The sequence below is a fragment of the Cryptomeria japonica genome, chromosome 2 (assembly GCF_030272615.1).
Source record: "Cryptomeria japonica chromosome 2, Sugi_1.0, whole genome shotgun sequence".
NCBI classification, from domain to species: Eukaryota; Viridiplantae; Streptophyta; class Pinopsida; order Cupressales; family Cupressaceae; genus Cryptomeria; species Cryptomeria japonica.
The window spans coordinates 570,578,264-570,598,913 of record NC_081406.1 but is presented as its reverse complement, the minus strand read 5'-3'; the positions used below and the strand labels follow the sequence as shown (position 1 = coordinate 570,598,913).

Genomic DNA, 20,650 nt, shown 5'->3' with positions numbered 1-20,650 from the left:
TTGTTTCTAGGCCGACTGGGAAATCTGTTGTCACCTCCAAATGGCTCTTCAAAATCAAACACGCTGCAGATGGCAGCATTGAGAAACATAAGGCTAGATTTGTAGCCAGAGGGTTTTCTCAAAAAGAAGGAATTGATTATGAGGAAACATTTGCACCTGTAGCTCGATACACTTCAGTAAGAGCAGTCTTAGCCATTGCAGCATCAAAGGGATGGAAAGTTCATCAGATGGATGTTAAGACAACATTCCTTAATGGTGAGATCTCAGAAGAAGTATACCTAGAGCAACTTGAAGGGTTTGAGATTCATGATGCAGAGTCACATGTGTGTAGACTCAAGAAAGCTCTCTATGGGCTTAAACAGGCTCCCAGGGCCTGGTATGAAAGAATTGATACCTATCTCTCAAAATTAGGTTTCTTCAAGAATGATGCAGATCCTAATCTCTACTATAAGCAAAACAGAGGTGATATGCTAATATTAATTTTATATGTTGATGATTTGTTAATCATAGGAAAAGATCACCTCATAGATCAGTGTAAGAAAGACCTTGCTAAAGAATTTGATGTGAAGGACTTGAGACTCCTTCATTACTTTCTAGGGTTGGAAGTATGGTAGAATACTGATGGCATTATACTAAACCAAGGTAAATATACCTTGGACATTTTGAAGAGATTTGGAATGCTAAACTGCAAACCCATGACGTCTCCAATGGAAACAAACCTTCATAAACTTAAGGAAGCAGTAGCAGAATCACAACCATCAGATCCTACTCTATATAGGCAAATGATTGGGTCTCTGATGTATCTTGTAAATACAAGACCAAATATATGTTATGCAGTTAATGCATTGAGTCAGTTTATGTGTGAGCCTAAGGAGATCCACCTGATTGCAGTAAAACACATTATGAGATACTTACAGGGTACTCTAAACCTTGGTCTCAAATATGAGAAAGTTGATCTAGACCCACACGGATTTACAGACTCAGATTGGGCTGGAAGTGTGACTGACAGGAAAAGCACTTCAGGGTGTTGCTTCAGTTTAGGCTCAGCCATGATATCTGGGATCAACAGAAAACAGTCTTTTGTGGCTCAGAGTTCCACCGAAGCCGAATACATTGCAGCTTCCATGGCTGCCCGAGACGCAGTATGGCTTAGGAAGTTGCTTGTGGGATTGTTTGGAGAGCCTATGAAACCTACTATCATACATTGTGACAATCAGAGCTGCATAAAACTTTCAGTAAATCCAGTGTTCCATGACAGATCCAAGCATATTGAGATTCCATACCACGATGTGCGAGATATGGTAGACAGGAATGTGATCCAATTAGAATATGTTTGTACAGGAGATCAAATTGCAGATATTCTGACCAAACCTCTTTCCAGAGTGAAGGTTGATCACTTCAGAAAAGGTTTAGGTATGATAGAAAGGTAATTTGCTTTGTAATCTGTGTTTACATATCAATAAGATGTTTATTGTGTAAACTTCTTTGTCATGATAGGACATTTTGGATTTTATCCCTTGGGTTCATATCTAAGAGGTGACGATCTCTCAAGATGATGAACACTTGTATGTAGACATTATAAGGTGATGATCTTATGATGTTCAAACCAGTTATCATGTTGGATCTCTGGTATGTCATGGATGTGCCATGACTATGTTGTGGTAAAACATTTGTATAAGATGTTAGTGCACATACCACAACTTGGATAAGATGAGAATTTAATCATCCTCATATGTTTATCCTTAAGTATTGCATGTTTACTCAATACTGATATCACGTGCTTAGGTGATATCCTGTCATCACAAGATTGATGTGATGAACATTTGTATCACCTGTTTAGGTGATATTTCATGTCATGTGATTAGGTGATATGATTTTTTGAAGAGTCAGATTGTGTAAAGAATACTAACCATCATTTGAATTGTGATGTTTGATATGTTGTTTTCCATTTATCTTACCTAGCTAAGAGGGAGTGTTAATGCATGATAGCATCGGTAAGATAAATGATTGAATGAGAGATAAATGAAGTCTCTCATTCAATCATCTATCTTATCGATAAACTATGATGAAAAACTTCAAGCTATTGTTCCTTCATTTGATGATCACTCTTCATTTGTATATGTTCAATCATACTTGTAAAGTTCGATCAATGCTCATAGCACAAAATACCGATTGTTATCGGTTTACATCATAAACGTATGCAATCCGATTAATATTGGTTATTATATTAACTGTGGCTACCGATTATTATCGGTTGATATATTAAACTGTGATCACCGATTAATATCGGTCGATATATATTAAACTGTGATCACCGATTAATATCGGTTGATATATATTAAACTATGATCACCGATTAATATCGGTTGATATATTAAACAGTGAACACTGCTGATTATCGGGCTTAACTAATACATACCGATTAATATCAGTTGTCTTGCATATGATAGTCACGCCGATTAAGTATCGGGTGATTTGTTAAGTACACACCGTTTGGTAAATGCTACGATAGTCAAAGAGTGCGATCAAGTAATGTCTTGATCGATCATGTCTAAAAGACATGACCGGTCAAGGCATTGCTTGATACTCCCTGCTTTCATATATATATCAAATGAAATTTGTGAGAAAGACATCAAAATCAATAAATGCTCCTCTCACCTGCAATATAAAAGAAGATAATCAGATTTATCATATTAAATAGATAATACATAGTTAAAAGAGAAGATAAACTAGAATATAACTTGCATCTTGAATTGAGAATTGAATAACATTTACACTTGTGAGTAAGTCACACAGGCTGAAGAATGGAGACATAGCCTGCTGCCTTGGGACTAAGTTGGTGGCACATAACTGGAGACATCTCTTGAAGAGGGAGAACCTCTACAAATTGCCATTACAATCAGTTTCTTCGAAGAGGAGGAATTAACATTCAGAGGGAGTTTGACAAACCTATAGAGGCAACCTTGGATGAGAAGGTCAGGAGGTAGTACTTAGAGCTTCAGAGGGAGTCCCAACATCATTGATTTCTTGAGATGTACCTTAATGCATTCTCTTTTTTGTGAGAGAAGTTTGAGGTGCAAGCCCTTCTTAATGCATTCTTCTTTGTGTGAGAGAAGTTTGAGGTGCAAACCTTTGTTAATGCATTCTTCTCTGTGAGGGAGAAGTTTGAGACTTTGAGGTGCAAGCCCTTGATAATGCATTCTTCTCTATGAGAGAAGTTTGAGGTGAAAACCCTTGTTTCCATCCTCTGGGAGTAGCCATGGTGGATCCACTCTTTGGGAGTAGCCACGATGGTAATGCAGTCTTCTGTGGGTGAAGTTTGAGGTGAAAGCCCTTGTTTCCACCCTCTGAGAGTAGGCATGGTGGATGTCATGTGAGAGACTCTGTGACTTAGCACTTGTGTTTATTCACCCTCTGAGAGTAGCCATGGTGAACGTCATGATGGGATGACGACATCACGTTAAGGATTCCGTGATGGGCACTTGTGTTCATTTGCATTTCCATTCATGGGAGTATCCATGATGGACCCACCCTCTGGGAGTAGCCATGGTGGTTGTGTTCATTTGTATTTCCATTCATGGGAGTAGCCATGATGGACCCACCCTCTAGGAGTAGCCATGGTGGATGTCACTACGTGACTAAGATATCGAGAAGGATTCCTCCCTAGCTAAGAGGGAGTGTTGATGTTATTGTAGCTTTGGTTGTAATCCTTAGCCGACTACGATCAAATATGTATGGGCTGTTTAATATAATCACTTTGTTAACAAAGTATATTATTATTAAGTGGGCCAACTTGGAAAGTCCGCCACCCTTGGGGAAAGACATGTGGGTTTGAATAGAGTCGACCCATTGGTGGAGAGTCGCTCACATATGGGTATAAACAAGATTGGTTCCCTCTCTACAATCATTTTTTGTAGGTGAACACACAACAGTGTGATTACATACAACAGGCTGAATCATGAAGAGAAGTGCTCGGGGGAGACAATTGGGTATTGTCTATGGTTGGGAGGGCAAATCATTGCCCGTGGTTAATCGAGAACACCTAAATCAACAGGAACGTGGAGACATATGAATGGCTTAGGATTGCAAGGTTAATGTCATCTTATCCTAACAAATTTTTATGGATTTTCAAATTTAGGTTTACCTCTTACTTCTTAGTAGGCTTAGCAATAAATATGTGAGTAAACTAGTGCATTGTTTCTCAAAGATGATCCTTCTTGAGCTATGGAAAAACACTACCTTAACTCCAAAAACAACTTAATTGTATTTTCAAAATGTAATGGCTCACTTTAGGTTACCATCAAGTTTGACCATTGTATCCAATATATGCAAGAGTAGTGAACAATTTTTAGAAAGTACTTTGGTCAATGATGGATACAAAATTGACATAGATAATCTCACTCCATACTTATTCTAATTGACATACATAAGTGGTGAATAGGAGTACATTAGCTCAAAATGTACACTTCAAAGAAGCATCTCACTTGGGATGAAAATTTTTCTTATCAAACAAAGCCACAATAGAGCTCACACAACTCTACCCAACACAACTCTTTCTAGGTTTGCCTGGGTTTACATCTAGTATCATCTATTGATGTAGCCTATCATATGCAGCTATTTACAATAAGTTAATAACAACTCTTTTAACTCTAAAGGAAGTTTACAAAGCTGCTAGATTTATTAAGCACATCCAAAACATACAACATTATATTCAAGCTAAAACCTAATGCTAAAAGTACAAGTAGTGCCATAATTTACTAATTAGTATTGAACGCTGCACATCCACAAAGTTAGCAGTAAAGTAGTGATTTATTTGCTAAAAGAAAGACTCAAAATTATTTTTATTGGCAGTATGCATCATGTTTATTGTGACCTTATATTATTCCCTAAAAAGGTTTAAGGTACCATTTTTGATCTTCTGACTCTAAAGGAAGTTGATAAAGCTGCCAAATTTATTGAGCACGTTCAACACATACACGAGTAGGTGTAAGCCATTGCAAAACCACAATGCTAAAAGTGCTAGTAGCAGCTTGATTAGTATAGAGTGATGCACATCCTCAAGGTTAGCAGTAATGTTTGTATTTATTTATTTAAAGAAAGGCTTTTATAGCATATGCATCATGTTTAGTATGATCAATGTTATTCCCTAAAAAGGTTGGAGGTATTGCCTTTGAGCTCAATCTTCTAGCTTAACTTGATCAGCAACTTGTCTTTTATTGTAGAACTTTTGTGCCAATACTTTACACGTTTGTTGGATACACCAAATGGCAAATCATGTAGAAGAACTTAAGGCAATATAGACCAATCATGGTTGCAGCATGTTAGCAGAAGCAGAAAATGTCATTGGTTCTATGGTATAACACATAAGGAATCAAAAGAGTCATTAAAGTAGCTCACATTCCATCCCATTGAAAATGGTTCACATATCCTTAAATTGCTAGCAACTTTCCACCTCTTCCTTAACTCATTGCAACTAATCCAGGTTGATTTGGCACTTATATCATTTCTTGGTGAAATGATATGCTTAATGCCAAATGTCATCTTTATTATAATCATCTGGACCTTTTCACATGGTCATACCAATTACCAATTTATTAACTCTTCTTATCCTGTTTTGCATAGCTCGGATATTGGTGGTAGCTTGTTATGGGCAACTATTTTGTAGAGTTTGTAGAAAATGTCTACGATACCGGTTCTTGTCTAAAAGGGCTGGGTTCGGGTCCTGGTCCAAGCCGGGTTCTTGCCCAGGTGGAACCCAGGGAGAACCCGGGAGAACCAAGCCCCATGGGTTTCCTATAAGGGGGCCCATGGGTCATAAAAGACCAAAAAATAATAAAAAAACACCTTTTAAAATATTTTTTTAACATCTAAACCCTAATTTCGCCCCTTATGATGCATGAAATGCATCAAAACATTCATTCAACTCATTTCATTTGCATTTTTGAAGATTTTTTCTCTACAGCCAAGTTTCTTAGTTTTTGCATTTTTCTTCGAAGGTGAAGACTATGAAGGTGTGAGACATGCATCAAAGGCGTAGGAATCATTGGAGAAGGAAGATTTAGCCATCAAAGGTGAATGAATCTGAATTTTTTTCAAGTTTTCAAGAATATTTTCAAGTTTTTTTCAAATTTCAATTTTTTTTAAAGCAGCCTTGTATATTTTTTTACACTTTGTATGCATAGGATGGGGTTATAATTCTGAAATTTTTTCAATTTTTTTTAATAATGTTGTGTGTTCTCTTTTTATTTAAGGTGCATTATTCATATAATCATACATAATGGCTGGAACTGGAAGTGCAAGTGCAAGCTCTAGTTCAATTGCTCAGGTCCGAACTGAAAATAACCCCTTTAAAATTGATCAAGATTCACCACAGTGGCATTATACAAGAATGATCAAGGCAATGTCTGGTGGTGGGGGTTTTATTTGGCAGTGTAACCATTGTGGCACTGAGTATACCAGCTCATACTATCGAGTGAAAGGTCACCTTTGCTTCATCCTCGGATGTGGAATAAAATTTTGTAAGGGATCAGATGGCAAAGGGCTGTCAAAAGCTCTAGTTTTGGAATATATTAGAGAACAAGAGGAAGCTGATAGGAGAAGTGGCAAAGCAAAGACTGATCATCGTCTTGTCCAGTCAAGCTCGAAGACTACGGGGCCTTATAGTAGTATTGGCTCCACAAGACCAGCTGGTTCACATCCTTTCATGCCAAAACCACGATTGGCATCTCACAAGCTCGTCTTAAGACGACTTGTTAACATGCGAGAGGCCTTGAGTTCTATGGTCATCAACGGATTGTGGAGTGTATGGAAGAAGGTCCACACAGAACGAGCTCTAAAAGTAAGAGCATTGATCCTCAATGAGAAATGGTGGAATAATGTGGAATATGTTTTGAATTTCATTGAGCCCATCATGAGCATGATTGGGTATGCTGATATTTATCGCCCATGTTTGGGTGAGATTTATGATGGCATGGATTTGCATGGTGGAGAAAATAAGAGAAGTAATAAAAAGGAAAGTAAATTATCCAACAAAAACATTTTTCAAAGTTGTGCATAATATTATTGTTGACCATTGGAACAAGATGAACATCCCCTTACATCTCTTAGCATTTGCTTTGATGCCAAAATTTAATAGTGCAGAGATGTTTGCAACACCGAGGGTGCCACCATATAGAGACGCAGAGGTTGCTCGTGGCTATAGGGCTGCCTTTAAAAAGATACATCAAGATGTGGAGACAAGAAATGTTGTCTTGAGGGAGTTTGGCCAGTTTGTATCCACAAAAAATCATGATGTTGTAGCTCTCAATGCTAGATATGGGATGGATGCTGATGAGTGGTGGTATGTACATGGTCAAGGCTCCGTTTACTTGCAGCCTCTTGCAATTAAACTTCTCTCCCAAGTATGTATCTTTTTATTTTTTATTTTTAATAGTTTTTCAATTCCATTTGATGCTATCATATTTTTATTTTATAATTCATAAATTTCTAATTATGTTTTAACTTTTAACAGGTTGCAAGTTCTTCTTCAGCTGAGTAGGATTGGAGTACATACTCCTTCATCCACTCAGTCAAATGTAATCATTTGGGTGCAAAGAGAGCCGAGGATTTGGTCTACGTACAGTCCAACCTTCGTTTGTTGTCACATAAGGACCTCGAATATAGTGTGGGTGCCACAAGGAATTGGGATCTAGCCCCTGAGTGTGCTGATTTTGATGCTACAGTTGCGCAACTTGCCCAAGTCTCTATAGACGAGGCAGCTATGGAACTTGAGAGAGACATGGCTAGTGGGAGTGGCATTCCATTCGATAGTGGTGAAATTGAAGTTGAATTTGAACCACTTGATGAGCTTGGGCTTGGGTTGGATGCTTCAGATGAGGATGAATATGGAGTTTAAATCCTATAGATGGCTTGTAATTTGAATTTTTATTGTGTCATGACATTTTTGACATTTTGAAACTTGAATCAGTTGAAACTTGAAACTTGAATATTATCTTTTTTGCAAATTATGAATATGATATTAGACTTTAGTTATTACTGATTACATTTGCGATATATGAATATTTATTGGCATTGGCAATTATGGATTTATAATTTATCATTTATCATTTATGTATGTAAAGTCACATTGTATATTTCATATATATATATATATATATACGGCCGTACTCGTACCCAAGGATCTTTTTTTTTTTTTTTGTCAAATCCTTACTCGTACCCGTACTTGTATCCGAATCAGTAACTTAGTTATTTTGTCCATTTTTGAGAGGTTTATCATTCCCCACACTTCACTTGTTCAAGCCCACAAGCTCAGCGACCCAACAAAGGTAGAAAGCCCGTGAGCTCAATGGCCCAGTAGGGGTTTGAACCTTGGTGGCTGCCTCACCAATGGAGTGTTTCTACCACAACACTAAACGTCTGAAGACTTATATAATCTATATAGATATAGATATATGATATTTAATTTATAATTGATATAGTTAATTTTTGCTCAAACAAAGACATACAATTCATTATGTGAGCAATATATCCAAAGTGCTCCACGAAATAAATCTGAATGACAACAACAAGATTACATAGGTGTAATTAAAGATCCTCTAACATGCAATCATTAAAATTCGTCTCTACCTAAAATAGTAGTTGCAAGTTAGTTATTGCCAAAACCAGTGGCTTGCTAATCGTTTACTTCAGCTAAACAAATGCCTTTTGTTGATTTCTACCCCATATAAAAGACTCACCAATTGCCATCAGGGAATATAAAGCATCGCAACTATGGAATATGATTTGATAAGCTTTCTCAAATATTGAACTACCCCTAGAAAACTCCTTGCCTCAATCACAATGAAAGTCTTGGATCACTTCAAAATGGCTTCCACTTTTACTAAATTCCTAACAATATCTGGATATTTGTCTAATAAATTTTGATCTTAGCTACTTCATAAATTTAGCTAATCTTTGATCTCACACTTAGACAACCATTTGGTGACTGCCCTTTTAAAAAGTCAAATGAATATTTGCCTATGTAATCAGCAATATGAATATAAACAACAAAAATCTATTTTTTAACAGTCATGGGTTAAACTCTACTTTATTTACTCTATATATCTCTATGCAATAGAAATGCCCTTTAAGTTTTAAAAAAAGTAGTTTGTCTCTATTTTTTTACAATTTTTTTATGATTTTTTAAAATCCAAATTTTCACCCACTTTTTCAAAAAATCTTGTACTTTTGGTTTGCCGATTTTTTTCCCCAAATGATTTTTGTTGCTATGATATAAAGCATTGCAATTGTGGAATATGATTTGATAAGGTTTCTAAAATATTGAATCGACCCTACAAGTTTTTCTACGAGTTTTTTATTTTATTTTATTTTTAAATCCGTTTTTCTGTTGATTTTTCCCCGAATTTTTCAGAAAATCTTATACTTTTGGTTTGCCAATTTTTTCCCCAAATGGTTTTTGCTACTATGGTATTAACCATAACTGAAGATTTATTTATTTATTTTCTTATAATAAACAAACAAAATAGCAATGTTTGTACTCTAGGTCACTGAAATACTGGCAATAGTAGGCTACTTAAATTATTACCATATAATTTTCTGAATAAGTCCAGTACTGTTCTTTATTTATTTTTGCATTGTAATGTTTATTGGCATCAAGGTATTCCACATGATGGTAAATTTTCTGTCAAATATAGAGTTTTTAACAGGTCAAATCTTCTCTAAGTGAAATATGGCTTATGTTTTCCAATTCAGTAGATGGTTATTTAGAAACACATTTTTTTCGTGTATTTCATCATGGCTATGTTGTTGCTGTCTTACTTTCCAAGTGCAGAACTCAATGTTTAATATTTGTAAGGTTTGTATTAATCATAACCGAAGATCTATTTATTTATTTTCTTATAATAAACAAACAAAATAGCAATCTTTGTACTCTAGGTCACTGATCTATGGATATACCAAAGCATTTGCCTCACAAGATCAAAAGCTTCAAATGATGTCGTGTTTTTTTGTACAGTTGAAATTAGGATCGTCATTATATATGTTATTATTATTTGCTTGACTATTGCTGTATCATGTCACTCTTCCTTGCAATGAAGCATGAGTATGAATATTTACTGTATGATGTGTTCTTTTGCAGTCTTTGACAGAAGTGCAGCTCAACAGTACGTCATTGAATACACTATCTCTCGTTGGCTGCCGTGCAATGACTAACCTTGAACTGGCATGCCCAAATCTACAGCAAGTTGTTTTAGATGGGTGTGATCATCTTCAGGAAGCATTGCTTCGTCCTGTAAGTTTTCCTGGATCCTATAGTTTTGTAAGCTTTGATTTTTCTGTGTTGATGGAGTGTGACATTCTATTACCTCTTTGTGGTATTGAGAATCTAGATTGTAGCATTTCATAAGGCATAAATTTATATAGCTAATATGGAAGTAGTTGTTTGCTTATCAAGGCCATTGTTTAAATCTGTTATTTTAAGAATATTGAAATATCATAGTGTCAGTACACAGACTTGCAGATGTAGTTTGTAGCATCAGGGCACTGAATCTGTACTTGATTCGTTCCCTTCTCAAAGGCACAATCAACTAACATCGTGATGTAAGTTGCTGTAGAGGTCTTTGTTATGGAATCTAGATTCATATGGTAAAATGGAAGAAGTAATAATGTGAATTCAAAAAACGAAAAGTTGATTCAGCAAAATAAATATTGATATTTATGTATATAATTACTATGCAAAAATATTATGTAAACATATATTCTCACAAAGTTTTGATTGTTGGGCTGAGTAGTGTAAGTTGGTAGGGGTGATAAAATCCACACATAATAATGAAAATAATATGTTTAGTATTGCAGAATATATATCTCACACAATACAAGAGATGTTTGTGGGCCAAGATGCCCTAATATCCAATATATACAGAAATAGATCAAACGCTTGAGGTAGGGTAATGCCATACAATACTCCTTATGGAAGAAGCCACTCCATGCAATATCATACTTCACACATATCTTACAATGATAATCACCTTCCTTTAAATATACATCCTCCTAATAATACAATGATAGCAAACACTTGGGGTAGGGTAACAACATACAATATTCCTTAAGGAAGAAGCCACTCCATGCTATATCTCCAAGAGATCCCAAATACGATATCAGACTTCACACATATCTTACAATGATAATCACCATCATTTGAATATACCTCCTAATAATACAATGGAGGTAAATCCTAATGAAGGCCTACTCAACTCCTGATATAAAGAAGCCACTCCACGCTATATCTCCAAGAGATCCCAAATACGATATCAGACTTAACACATATCTTACAATGATAATCACCATCATTTGAATATACCTCCTCCTAATAATACAATGGAGGTAAATCCTAATGAAGGCCTACTCAACTCCTGATATAATTAATTACACAAATTATTTACATGATCCAATATACTAACTTAAGGGATGTGTGCCACATGTTGGCATCTCCATTCATCTAAATACCTTGTAATATCATATCCCTAGTTACATAACAAGGGGAGTGGGTTTGTAGTGGAAGAAAATTATAATTTTTAGGCAAAAAAGTAAAAAATATCCAGGTCAGATTGGAACTATATTGAACATCAGAAAACTATGCAGGGCCAGATTTGGTGGGATTTGGTAATGTTAGAAATGAAAAATAATAATAAGACCTTGGCTTAATAATAAATATTTGGAATTATTGCAATCTACTCCTTAGATCTTATGGACTTGTGACATGGTCCATTAACATTAATAAGTAATGTGTATGTTGTCTCTGTGTCTGGATTTGATGGCTAGTATAAATTGACAAGAGTTTAATTCGCATTAGGTGTGGATGTGCTTGACTAATGAATCTACAAGTTAAATAAAATAGAACACCAGAAGTAAGAGAATATAATGTTTTTATATCTTCTCAGTGCTGCTTCAAGGGGGGCAAATAAAACTACACACAAGTGTGCAGAAATAAGAGAAACATAATGTTTTTATATCTTCTTAGTACTACTTCAAGTGGGCAACCTCCAACTAAAGTGTACACTCCAATCACAAATCTTCCAAGATGACTTCCACTTGGGAAGTCATTACAATATAGTCATGGTAAAGACAACTACTACCATCTCATGCATGTGGGGCAAATACAATATGCTAACTAATTAGTGGGATGACTTCCACTTGGGAAGTCATTACAATATAGTCTTGTTAAAGACAACTACTACCATCTCATGCATGTGGGGCAAATACTTTATGCTAACTAATTAGTGGGATGACTTAAAAAGCATATGAAACTAACTAATACTAGAAACTATATAGCAAAATGGAGATTATAGCATTGCCTCCTCCTTGGAAAAGCTTTATTTTAAAACTGGAGTTGAGGAAACTTGGAGAGAATGTTGACAGGCTCCCACATGCTATCTTCAGGTTTCAGGCACTTCTGTTGGACTAAAGTCTCATCAATAGAACGGATTGTGAAGGTGCTTGATGCACTTGTCTAGTGTAGCCTCAGGTTCTAAAAAATCCAATGTAATGGTAGCTTTGTTGGAATTCAAGTGGTAAACCCAATCACTTTCTTGAGGCAAGAGACATGAAAAATTGCATGGAGCTTATAAGAGGGTGGGAGTGCTAACTTTTATGCCACCTCACCAATGTGTTGTAGGGCTAGAGATGCAAAAATAAAATTCAAGGACCAATTTTCATGTGATTTTGTGCCACTACTAGATTGGCCTTAAAGAGCTAGGAAATATCCTCACAGTTGGCCAGAGTATTGTGAATTGCTATAACCTTGGAAAAACGTGGAAGGCCCTAGAATAAAAGTACCCAAGGAAGGTGGGGGAGTACCATAGAGGGCTTCGTAGAGGGTCATTTTTAAGCACTATGATAAGTGGTTTTATACCACTACTCAGAGGTATCTATCAGGCCCATTGTTTGTGTCGCTCAGGCACAAAGTAACATGAGTAAGCCTCAAGCCATTTAATGAGGAAAATTATATTTCAAAATTAATGATGTACCTCTCCTTTAATTTCTTTGTTTCACTCTATATTCAATGAGTATACCTTTAAATATAAAAATTAAAAAACATCAATTTTTTGTCTTTTCTAATTTTTATGCATTTTTTGGATTACTGAATTTGACGATATTGTCCTGAGAAATTGAAAATATCTTTGTCATTTGGTTTGCTGAGATATCCTTGAGAAGATATTTGCTTTTATAGTAAAGATCACTATTACCATCCCATGCATGTGGGACATAATATTATTCTGAGTAACTAGTGGGATGATTTACGAAGTAAATGCAACCACACATTTATTTAACACTACCTATGTGTGACTTACAAAGCATATGCACCCAACTAATACTTGTCAGTATATAGCAGAATGGGCTTCTTAACCACTTGCCTATCTTGCATTGAATTCATTTATGGAATTGTGTGTTGAATTGTATAGATTGTAAATTGTCTCTTTACCATAGATTAAAAAATTGTGATTTGAAAAAGCTCAGTAGGCCCAAATTCAACTCCGATTTGGTGATTGGGCAAAAGCATGGCAAAAGCTCAAAGCCGGGCAACATTTCTGAACATTAAGAAAACACATTTTTACAAAATAATGTTAAAAAGTAGACATAATACTGGCATGGCAAAAACTCAAACCTGGGCAAAATTTCTGTACATTAAGAAGACATATTTACAAAATAATGTTAAAATATATTCATAAAACTGATTTTCAGAGAACTGACAAGTAGTTTTTCATTCATTCATAGATTAAAAAAGAAGTTAATTACACATCATAGTGTCTTATTGTTGATGTTATAGCAGCAGGAGATATCTTTCTCCTGTCTACTATCTTAATTATTAATGCTGAATTATCGCTGTCTTACATCAGCAAACTCCTTACTTATTTCTCTAACTCTTCACTAAATTGCTTCTACGTAATAACTCTTTAGTTATATTCTTGACTAACGTGTTTAGTAGTAATTATCATTTCGGGGCTGTTGGACTAACGCACCCCTTGGATTGGTCATATCCTAATTATCAAGTCGTGTCTCTTCATTTCCTTTGATCGGGTATTTAGGTTCCTCTATCGGGAGCACTAAGAGGGTTGTCGAATGAATTGGAGATTACCAGCAATTAAAACAACATGGTCTCAGAGCAGGCACAAATAAAGGGAATAAATGTGCTTTCTGTGCCTATCATTTTGTGATTCTTTACTATCTTGAGCATTCCCTGCTATTTATCGTTTCTCCATATTTGGATTTGCTTCTATAACTTCGTTGAACTGTTTTACTTGATTCTCTCTCCAAAGTCTCGTGTTGCGTAGAGGAAAAGAAGAGTGGTCTTGTTGTCTTGCCATTGGCTACGCATCACCATATTGGAAGGGCGGCGACTCCAAATAATTATTGCAAAATAGCAGGGCGTCTTGCAAACATCACCTTTATTGGTTGGGTGATGGCTTCATATTCAGGCGTAATGTTATTTAGCGCAAGCCTTCATTCCAACACGGGCCTGGCATATTCCTACGAAAGATTTGTGTGCTCATAATAGGCGAATGGCTATTATTCTTGCTTGGTGAACTCTTTTGTGACTTCAATGAAAGTTGGATTGCTGTGTATAAGCATTTTGTTTCTCAGGGATATCGTATGCCACACCAGTACGTGTATTTTCTGTGTGGGTGTGAGTGTATGCTCTGTGAAGGAGATATCTTTCTCCTGTCTGGTATCTTAATTATTAATACTGTATTGTCGCTGTCTTACATCAGTGATCTCTTTACTTATTTCTCTAACTATTCACTAAATTGTTTCCAGATAATAACTCTTTAGTTATATCTTTGACTAACGTGTTTAGTAGTAATTATCATTTCGGGGCTGTTGGATTAACGCACCCCTTGGATTGGTCATATCCTAATTATCAAGTCATGTCTCTTCATTTCCTTGGATCGGGTATTTAGGTTCCTCTATCGGGAGCACTAAGAGGGTTGTCGAATGAATTGGAGATTACCAGCGGTGAAAACAACACTTATGATCAAAAAATAAAAATCCATATTATTAATTTACAAATTAATTCTACATGTAAAACTTTTAAGTGGTCATGTGGGTGCCGTCAAAGTGGATTGTATTGATTCTGCTCGAGGAAGTGTGTCTTTACTCTCAGTTGAGCAAATCATGGGCTGCAACATTCAATGAGGCCTCAATTGATGTATTGGTCTTGCCTCTTCCTCTTGTGCAGCTACAACTGCTGCCCATTTTGTTGCTTTTCTTTCAATTTCAGCGAACTCTTCATTGGAAAAGAGGGTTTCAAGTTCATCCACATCATCAACAATCCAATTTGAATAGGAATCTGTCGTGAAGGTTAATGGCATAGTTATTGCCCCTTCTCTCCATTTTTTTGGTGCCTAGATGAAGATTATACTGCACAAGGAAAGGTCATTTAGATGCCTTTGAGTCAACTTATTGTGTTTCTTAGTGTGAATTGCTTCAAATGTATGCTAATTGTGCTCGCAGCTAGAAGCACTATAGGGCTGGAACTTTTGAAGATTAGGTGTTTTTGCATCATAATCTTCCCATTACAAATCTAGAAGGACAAAATTTATAACTTTCTAAGTACTTAAACTGAAAGATAAACTAAAAGTTTTGAGCTAGAAGAGTGAAAGTGAAAAATGAATTGATTTTTTGCGTATATTGCTGTGGACTGGTGTTTTGTGTTCGTTGGCAAGTTTTCAGGTCAGACTTGTGAGTAGCAGGCAATTTTTGGTCAAGAACTCACTGATTATTGACAAAAAGTTGCCTCAATGCTTTTAAGTATTATTAATTGGTAGGAACAAGTAATGTTAAAGTGCACTCAGGATCGTGTTGCGATCATGATGAATGTTGATACTTACCTATGATGCAATTGTCTTGCATTCATGGAAAGCAGAAGGATCAAAAGCATTGTACCATTTAAATTGAATTAATGTGAATTGGAAAACATATTTTCATTGTTTCTTGCGCAGTTAGGAATTTTTGGTTGAGGGCAGAATAGTTTTCTTTGGGCAAAGCAGATGCAATTGGCATGGGGACTTCAAATTGGAGGCCTGCCCTTTGTGGTTTTTTTAGTGCATTGAGAAAGTGTAACTTGAACATGAGAGTGTTTTGGAGGTCACAAGTGGTTGTGGTGATTGCTCTCACATTGTAGATGAGATCTTGGAAAACCTACATGGGCCTTAATCTAATGTTATTACTGTTTAATTTAAGAACAAGGATAAAAAAATGTGGAAAATTTTAATGTTGACATTTAAAAGGCTACATTTGACAATTTTTGGGATTTTTGTCTTGTTTCTGATTAAAGGATGACTAGTTTTAACAGGGCTCATAAGATCCAATTATGACAAAATGTGAGCAGAAAACAACTGAGCAACATCAAAACAGTGAACAACAAACAGATAAGCAAATACATGACACACCTGGGAGCAAGTTACAACTTCTTTAAGATATCAACAGCGCCAAAATAGGATCCCTACTCATTTTCTTAAGTTTTTCATTCAATATCTTCAGCTCCATAGCACTATTCAATATTCTTGATAATGCATTTACTAACCTCAATCACTCTGTTCAATTTTTCCTTTATTTCCTTCATCTTCTGTTCCAAATTTGGACCTTCTGGCACTGTTTTTTCTTTGCCATTTTGTTCCTATCTTCCATGGCCAATCTTCTCTTGCGATCCAAGTGAACAGCCTCTGGCTTAGTAACTTGAGGAAGGCAATTCCAATTTGGAAGATGAGCTTGTCGTCCTTGGGATTCACATGTCCATCAATCCTTTGTCTATTTTCCTACATGGCTATCTTAATGTTTCTTTTGTTGCTTTTCAAGGGTGCTTTGGGCTTCAAAGGCATCCTGGACAGAGCTAAGGGTGCTTTGAGCTTCAAAGGCATCCTGGACAGAGCTAATTTTGTGGATCCTGGTTAACTACAACTGCCATACATTGCAAAGAAGTGGGCTTCACCAAAGTGATGCCATGAAATTTGTATTGTTGGGGGATCTTTTTCTTGTTGATATGTATTGCTTAATTTGTTTGTTGTTGAGATATGAGGATCATTTTGTAGTAATGAGTTCTGTGTCTTACCATTTGTGAGTGCTATCTAATTGTGAAAAAGCTTGCACTACAGGTTGGGCTTCACTCACTTAATTTGGGGATATGTCCTCGCTTAAGCAAACTTGAAATGGAAGCACCATTAATGACGGTTTTGGAGCTAAAAGGATGTGGTGTCCTTTCTCAAGTATCGATAAATTGTCCTCAGTTGCTATCACTTGATGCATCATTTTGCAGGTAATTGTAATGTTTCAATGTTCTGCACTAATTGGAATTAGTGGTGGTTCATTTACATCCATAATATGCAAGTGATGTGGTCTATTCATTGTTATTTTCATTGTTTTAGATCATGTTATATGCCTCAATTGATCGTTCCTGTCATGTTTGAACTGCACTAATTGGAATTAGACTGGTATCATATACATCTATTACATCCAAGTCATGTAGTCTATTTAATTTATTTAATTTTTGTTTTCCTTCTTTGAGGTCATGTATATGCATCACTTGACTGCTGTTGCAATGTACTTGCTTTATTATTAACAGCCAACTTCAGGATGATTGTGTGTTTGCTACGACGTCTTTGTGTCCAAAGATTGAGTTATTGATACTGATGTCTTGCCCCTCCATTGGAACCAAGGGCCTGTCGGCATTGAAACTACTTTCCAATTTGAGTCTGCTTGATTTATCGTATACATTCTTGACAAATCTGCAACCCGTCTTTGAGACTTGTAGTCGACTGAAGGTAATGTTGGAAATGTTTGCTCTCGTGAAGCCAATTCTATACTATTATATAAATAAAGAAAGCATCCAATGCCTTTTATTGAAAATGCCAGATTTCATTTTTACCCTCTTGGATGTCTATCAGGTTTTGAAGTTACAAGCCTGTAAGTATCTCATGAATACATCATTAGATGCTCTTCATAGAGGCCAGGCACTTCCGGGTCTTCGTGAGTTGGATTTATCCTACAGTAGTCTCTGCCAGTCTGCTATAGAGAAGCTTCTTGCATGGTGCCCTCATCTGACTCACGTTAGCTTAAATGGCTGTGCAAATATGTATGATCTTGATTGGGGTTTGGAAGCTGCCAGACTTTATAACTGCACTAGCATAGACAATGCTGTCAGTGTGCATACAGGACAAACCAGCACGGATGAACTTGAAAGCTCCTCTGACTGGATGGATGATGAAAGGATCCAAGATCGTTTGCTTGAGAACCTCAATTGTGTGGGATGCCCAAACATTAAGAAAGTTACGATTCCTGCATCGGCATGTTGTTTGCACCTTTCTTCATTAAATCTTTCTCTCTCAGCTAATTTAAAGGAGGTTGCTTTGGGTTGTTGCAATCTCATATCATTGAATTTAAGGTCAGATTTTTTTTGTTTGTTTTGTCTTGTGGCAATAATTGATGATATTGTGATGTTTATACATTGAGATGTCTCCATTGGACTTGAAAGTAACATATTGTGGACTTTGCATCAGCAACTGCTTAGCTTTGGAGGTCCTGAAGCTGGATTGCCCTCGACTAATAAGCTTGTTTCTTCAAGTATGTTACTTGAACTCTTTATTATTATCAATCCTGTGCTTATTTCACAAGGTTCCCTTTGGATTCTCATCTGATTTTACTTTGAGCCAACATGTAATTAGCAAAGAATGGATTTTCAGCTTACAGTTTTCTCTGCATTTGAAATAAGAAAATCCCTATGGCTCTGTTTACAATTTCCTTTTCTTCCAGGGATGTGGAATTGAGGAAGAAGAAGTGGAATCTGCTATTAGGAGCAGTAATTCACTTGAAACACTAGACATTCGGTTTTGTCCTAAGGTTAGCTGTAATGTGCAAAGCATTATTGATTAGTTAATGAGATAAATTTTCAAAATTGTATTACTGTATATCAGATAGACTAATATCAATGCTTTTTAAAATAGATTTCTTTGACAGGCATTTCAAAGTTGCGCATGATATCTCCAGGCCTGAAACGCCTTTTCAGCAGTGTGTCGGTATAGCTATCTCATGGGCTATGCTTTAAATAACCATTTGCTAATTTAACTACTATCGGTTTGGATCAAATTCTTATGAAAATTGAATTTTCAATGCCCAAATTCTTTTAATGGTGGCATTTTTCAAATTCATTGGGATTGTAGGCAGAATTTGTTAACTGTTCTGAGTCTGCCTTTTTGGCTGGAGACTTGCATTCGGAAATGTTTTTAATAGAGGTTAATTCTTTGTTTACTTAGTGTAGTGTCTCATATCCTATATAACAGCTTAGGGCAACTGCTTTGTAAGCATGCCCTTACTTTGTGACGTAAGAGATATTATTCCAAGTTTGTTGATTCTGGAAAAATCAGTTTAGCATTCCCGATTCATACATAATGTGGGCCAGTGAGTCCAACCATGTAAAGAAAAGTTATAGTTGCAGATTTTGGATGGAGAGTTAAAAATTCCATTTAGGAATTTTGTTTGTGTATCTATGAACGTATAGTTGCCGTTTGTATATGAGTATCTGTCATGATATCTTGGTCATTCTCATTGCAACCTTTCTGTTAAATCCCAGATAACTGGAGTACCTGACTACAAAGATGTAATACATCCTGCTTTTTCTTTTAAACCTTTTTAATATGTTATTGAGTAGGTGGTCACTTATAAATCAGATTCATTCTTGTAGCCAAACATGAAGATCTCATGTGACAAGTTCAATCAGTACTCAGATCATTGAAGGTTTGACTTTTTAACGTGTCTTGTATTTTATTGTTCTTTTATAGAAATTACACTTCTATAAGTTTAAATTCTCTCGCTTACAATTTTCTGTAAATTACTAAGAAGATATAGTGCTAAAAATTTCTATTCAGCTCTATGCTGGGGAAAATCTGCAAATAGAATTGATTGTTGTCATTATTCAGTAAGTTGCTTCTTGTCTCATGTATTTATTTTCAGATAACTTGTACCCTTCATGTTACAGTTTTCTCATAATCAGAACATATGGTGATGATTAATAAGCATTTCCTAGAAAAGTGTGATGCTCGAGAATAAATTCATGTTTGCCACTTGAGGACATGGCTTGGTGATGTTTGAAGGGTCTTGGATATGCACATTTTTGGGTAATTATTATCTGATCTAGAATGCTGCTTTTACAGAAACTTAGCCTGCAATGCATGACAGGGTAGTTTAAGGATTCACTATGCAAAAGAATATCTAATACACTTCATTACCAAAAAATACCTGTCCACATATATTCTTGTACACTTCAAATAAGCGTAATCTTGATTTACAAGTGTTTATTGAATTTCTGGTCTATTACATTCACAGATAAATGAACACGTTTATTGTTGCCATAAATTTCATGGCATCTGTTCATGAAGATTACGACACACAACAGTTAAGGGAGGTCAAAACTAAGCTGAATTCTAATCGTCATTGTCTGGAATTACTCCTCAAGCATTCAGTCGACTTTAAGATTCAATGGCTCAAGTTTTGAAATAATTCCAGATAGGTTCAAACTAAAAAGTTTCCCTGCATTGTTTTGGGTTACAAAGCAAGGTTGAAAATTAAAGAAATTAAACCTGTTATTATTGTCTATTGTTTTAGG

General features: G+C 35.9%; 1 protein-coding gene across 3 annotated transcripts in view; it reads left to right on the top strand.

Moving 5' to 3' along the window:
• LOC131043557 (F-box/LRR-repeat protein 15) overlaps positions 1-19,587 on the top strand; it is a 37,964-nt gene extending 18,377 nt beyond the window's left edge. For 2 of the 3 annotated variants that reach the window (XM_057976776.2, XM_057976777.2), the window contains exons 11-17: positions 10,136-10,288; positions 17,148-17,308; positions 17,615-17,813; positions 17,937-18,433; positions 18,549-18,612; positions 18,802-18,888; positions 18,993-19,587. In XM_057976776.2, the coding sequence (XP_057832759.2) occupies positions 10,136-10,288; positions 17,148-17,308; positions 17,615-17,813; positions 17,937-18,433; positions 18,549-18,612; positions 18,802-18,888; positions 18,993-19,070 (1,239 nt within the window). In that variant the 3' untranslated portion in view covers positions 19,071-19,587. The remainder of the gene's footprint in view (positions 1-10,135; positions 10,289-17,147; positions 17,309-17,614; positions 17,814-17,936; positions 18,434-18,548; positions 18,613-18,801; positions 18,889-18,992) is intronic. The other variant, XM_057976778.2, reaches the window with a different exon arrangement.
• Positions 19,588-20,650: the final 1,063 nt, after the last annotated feature.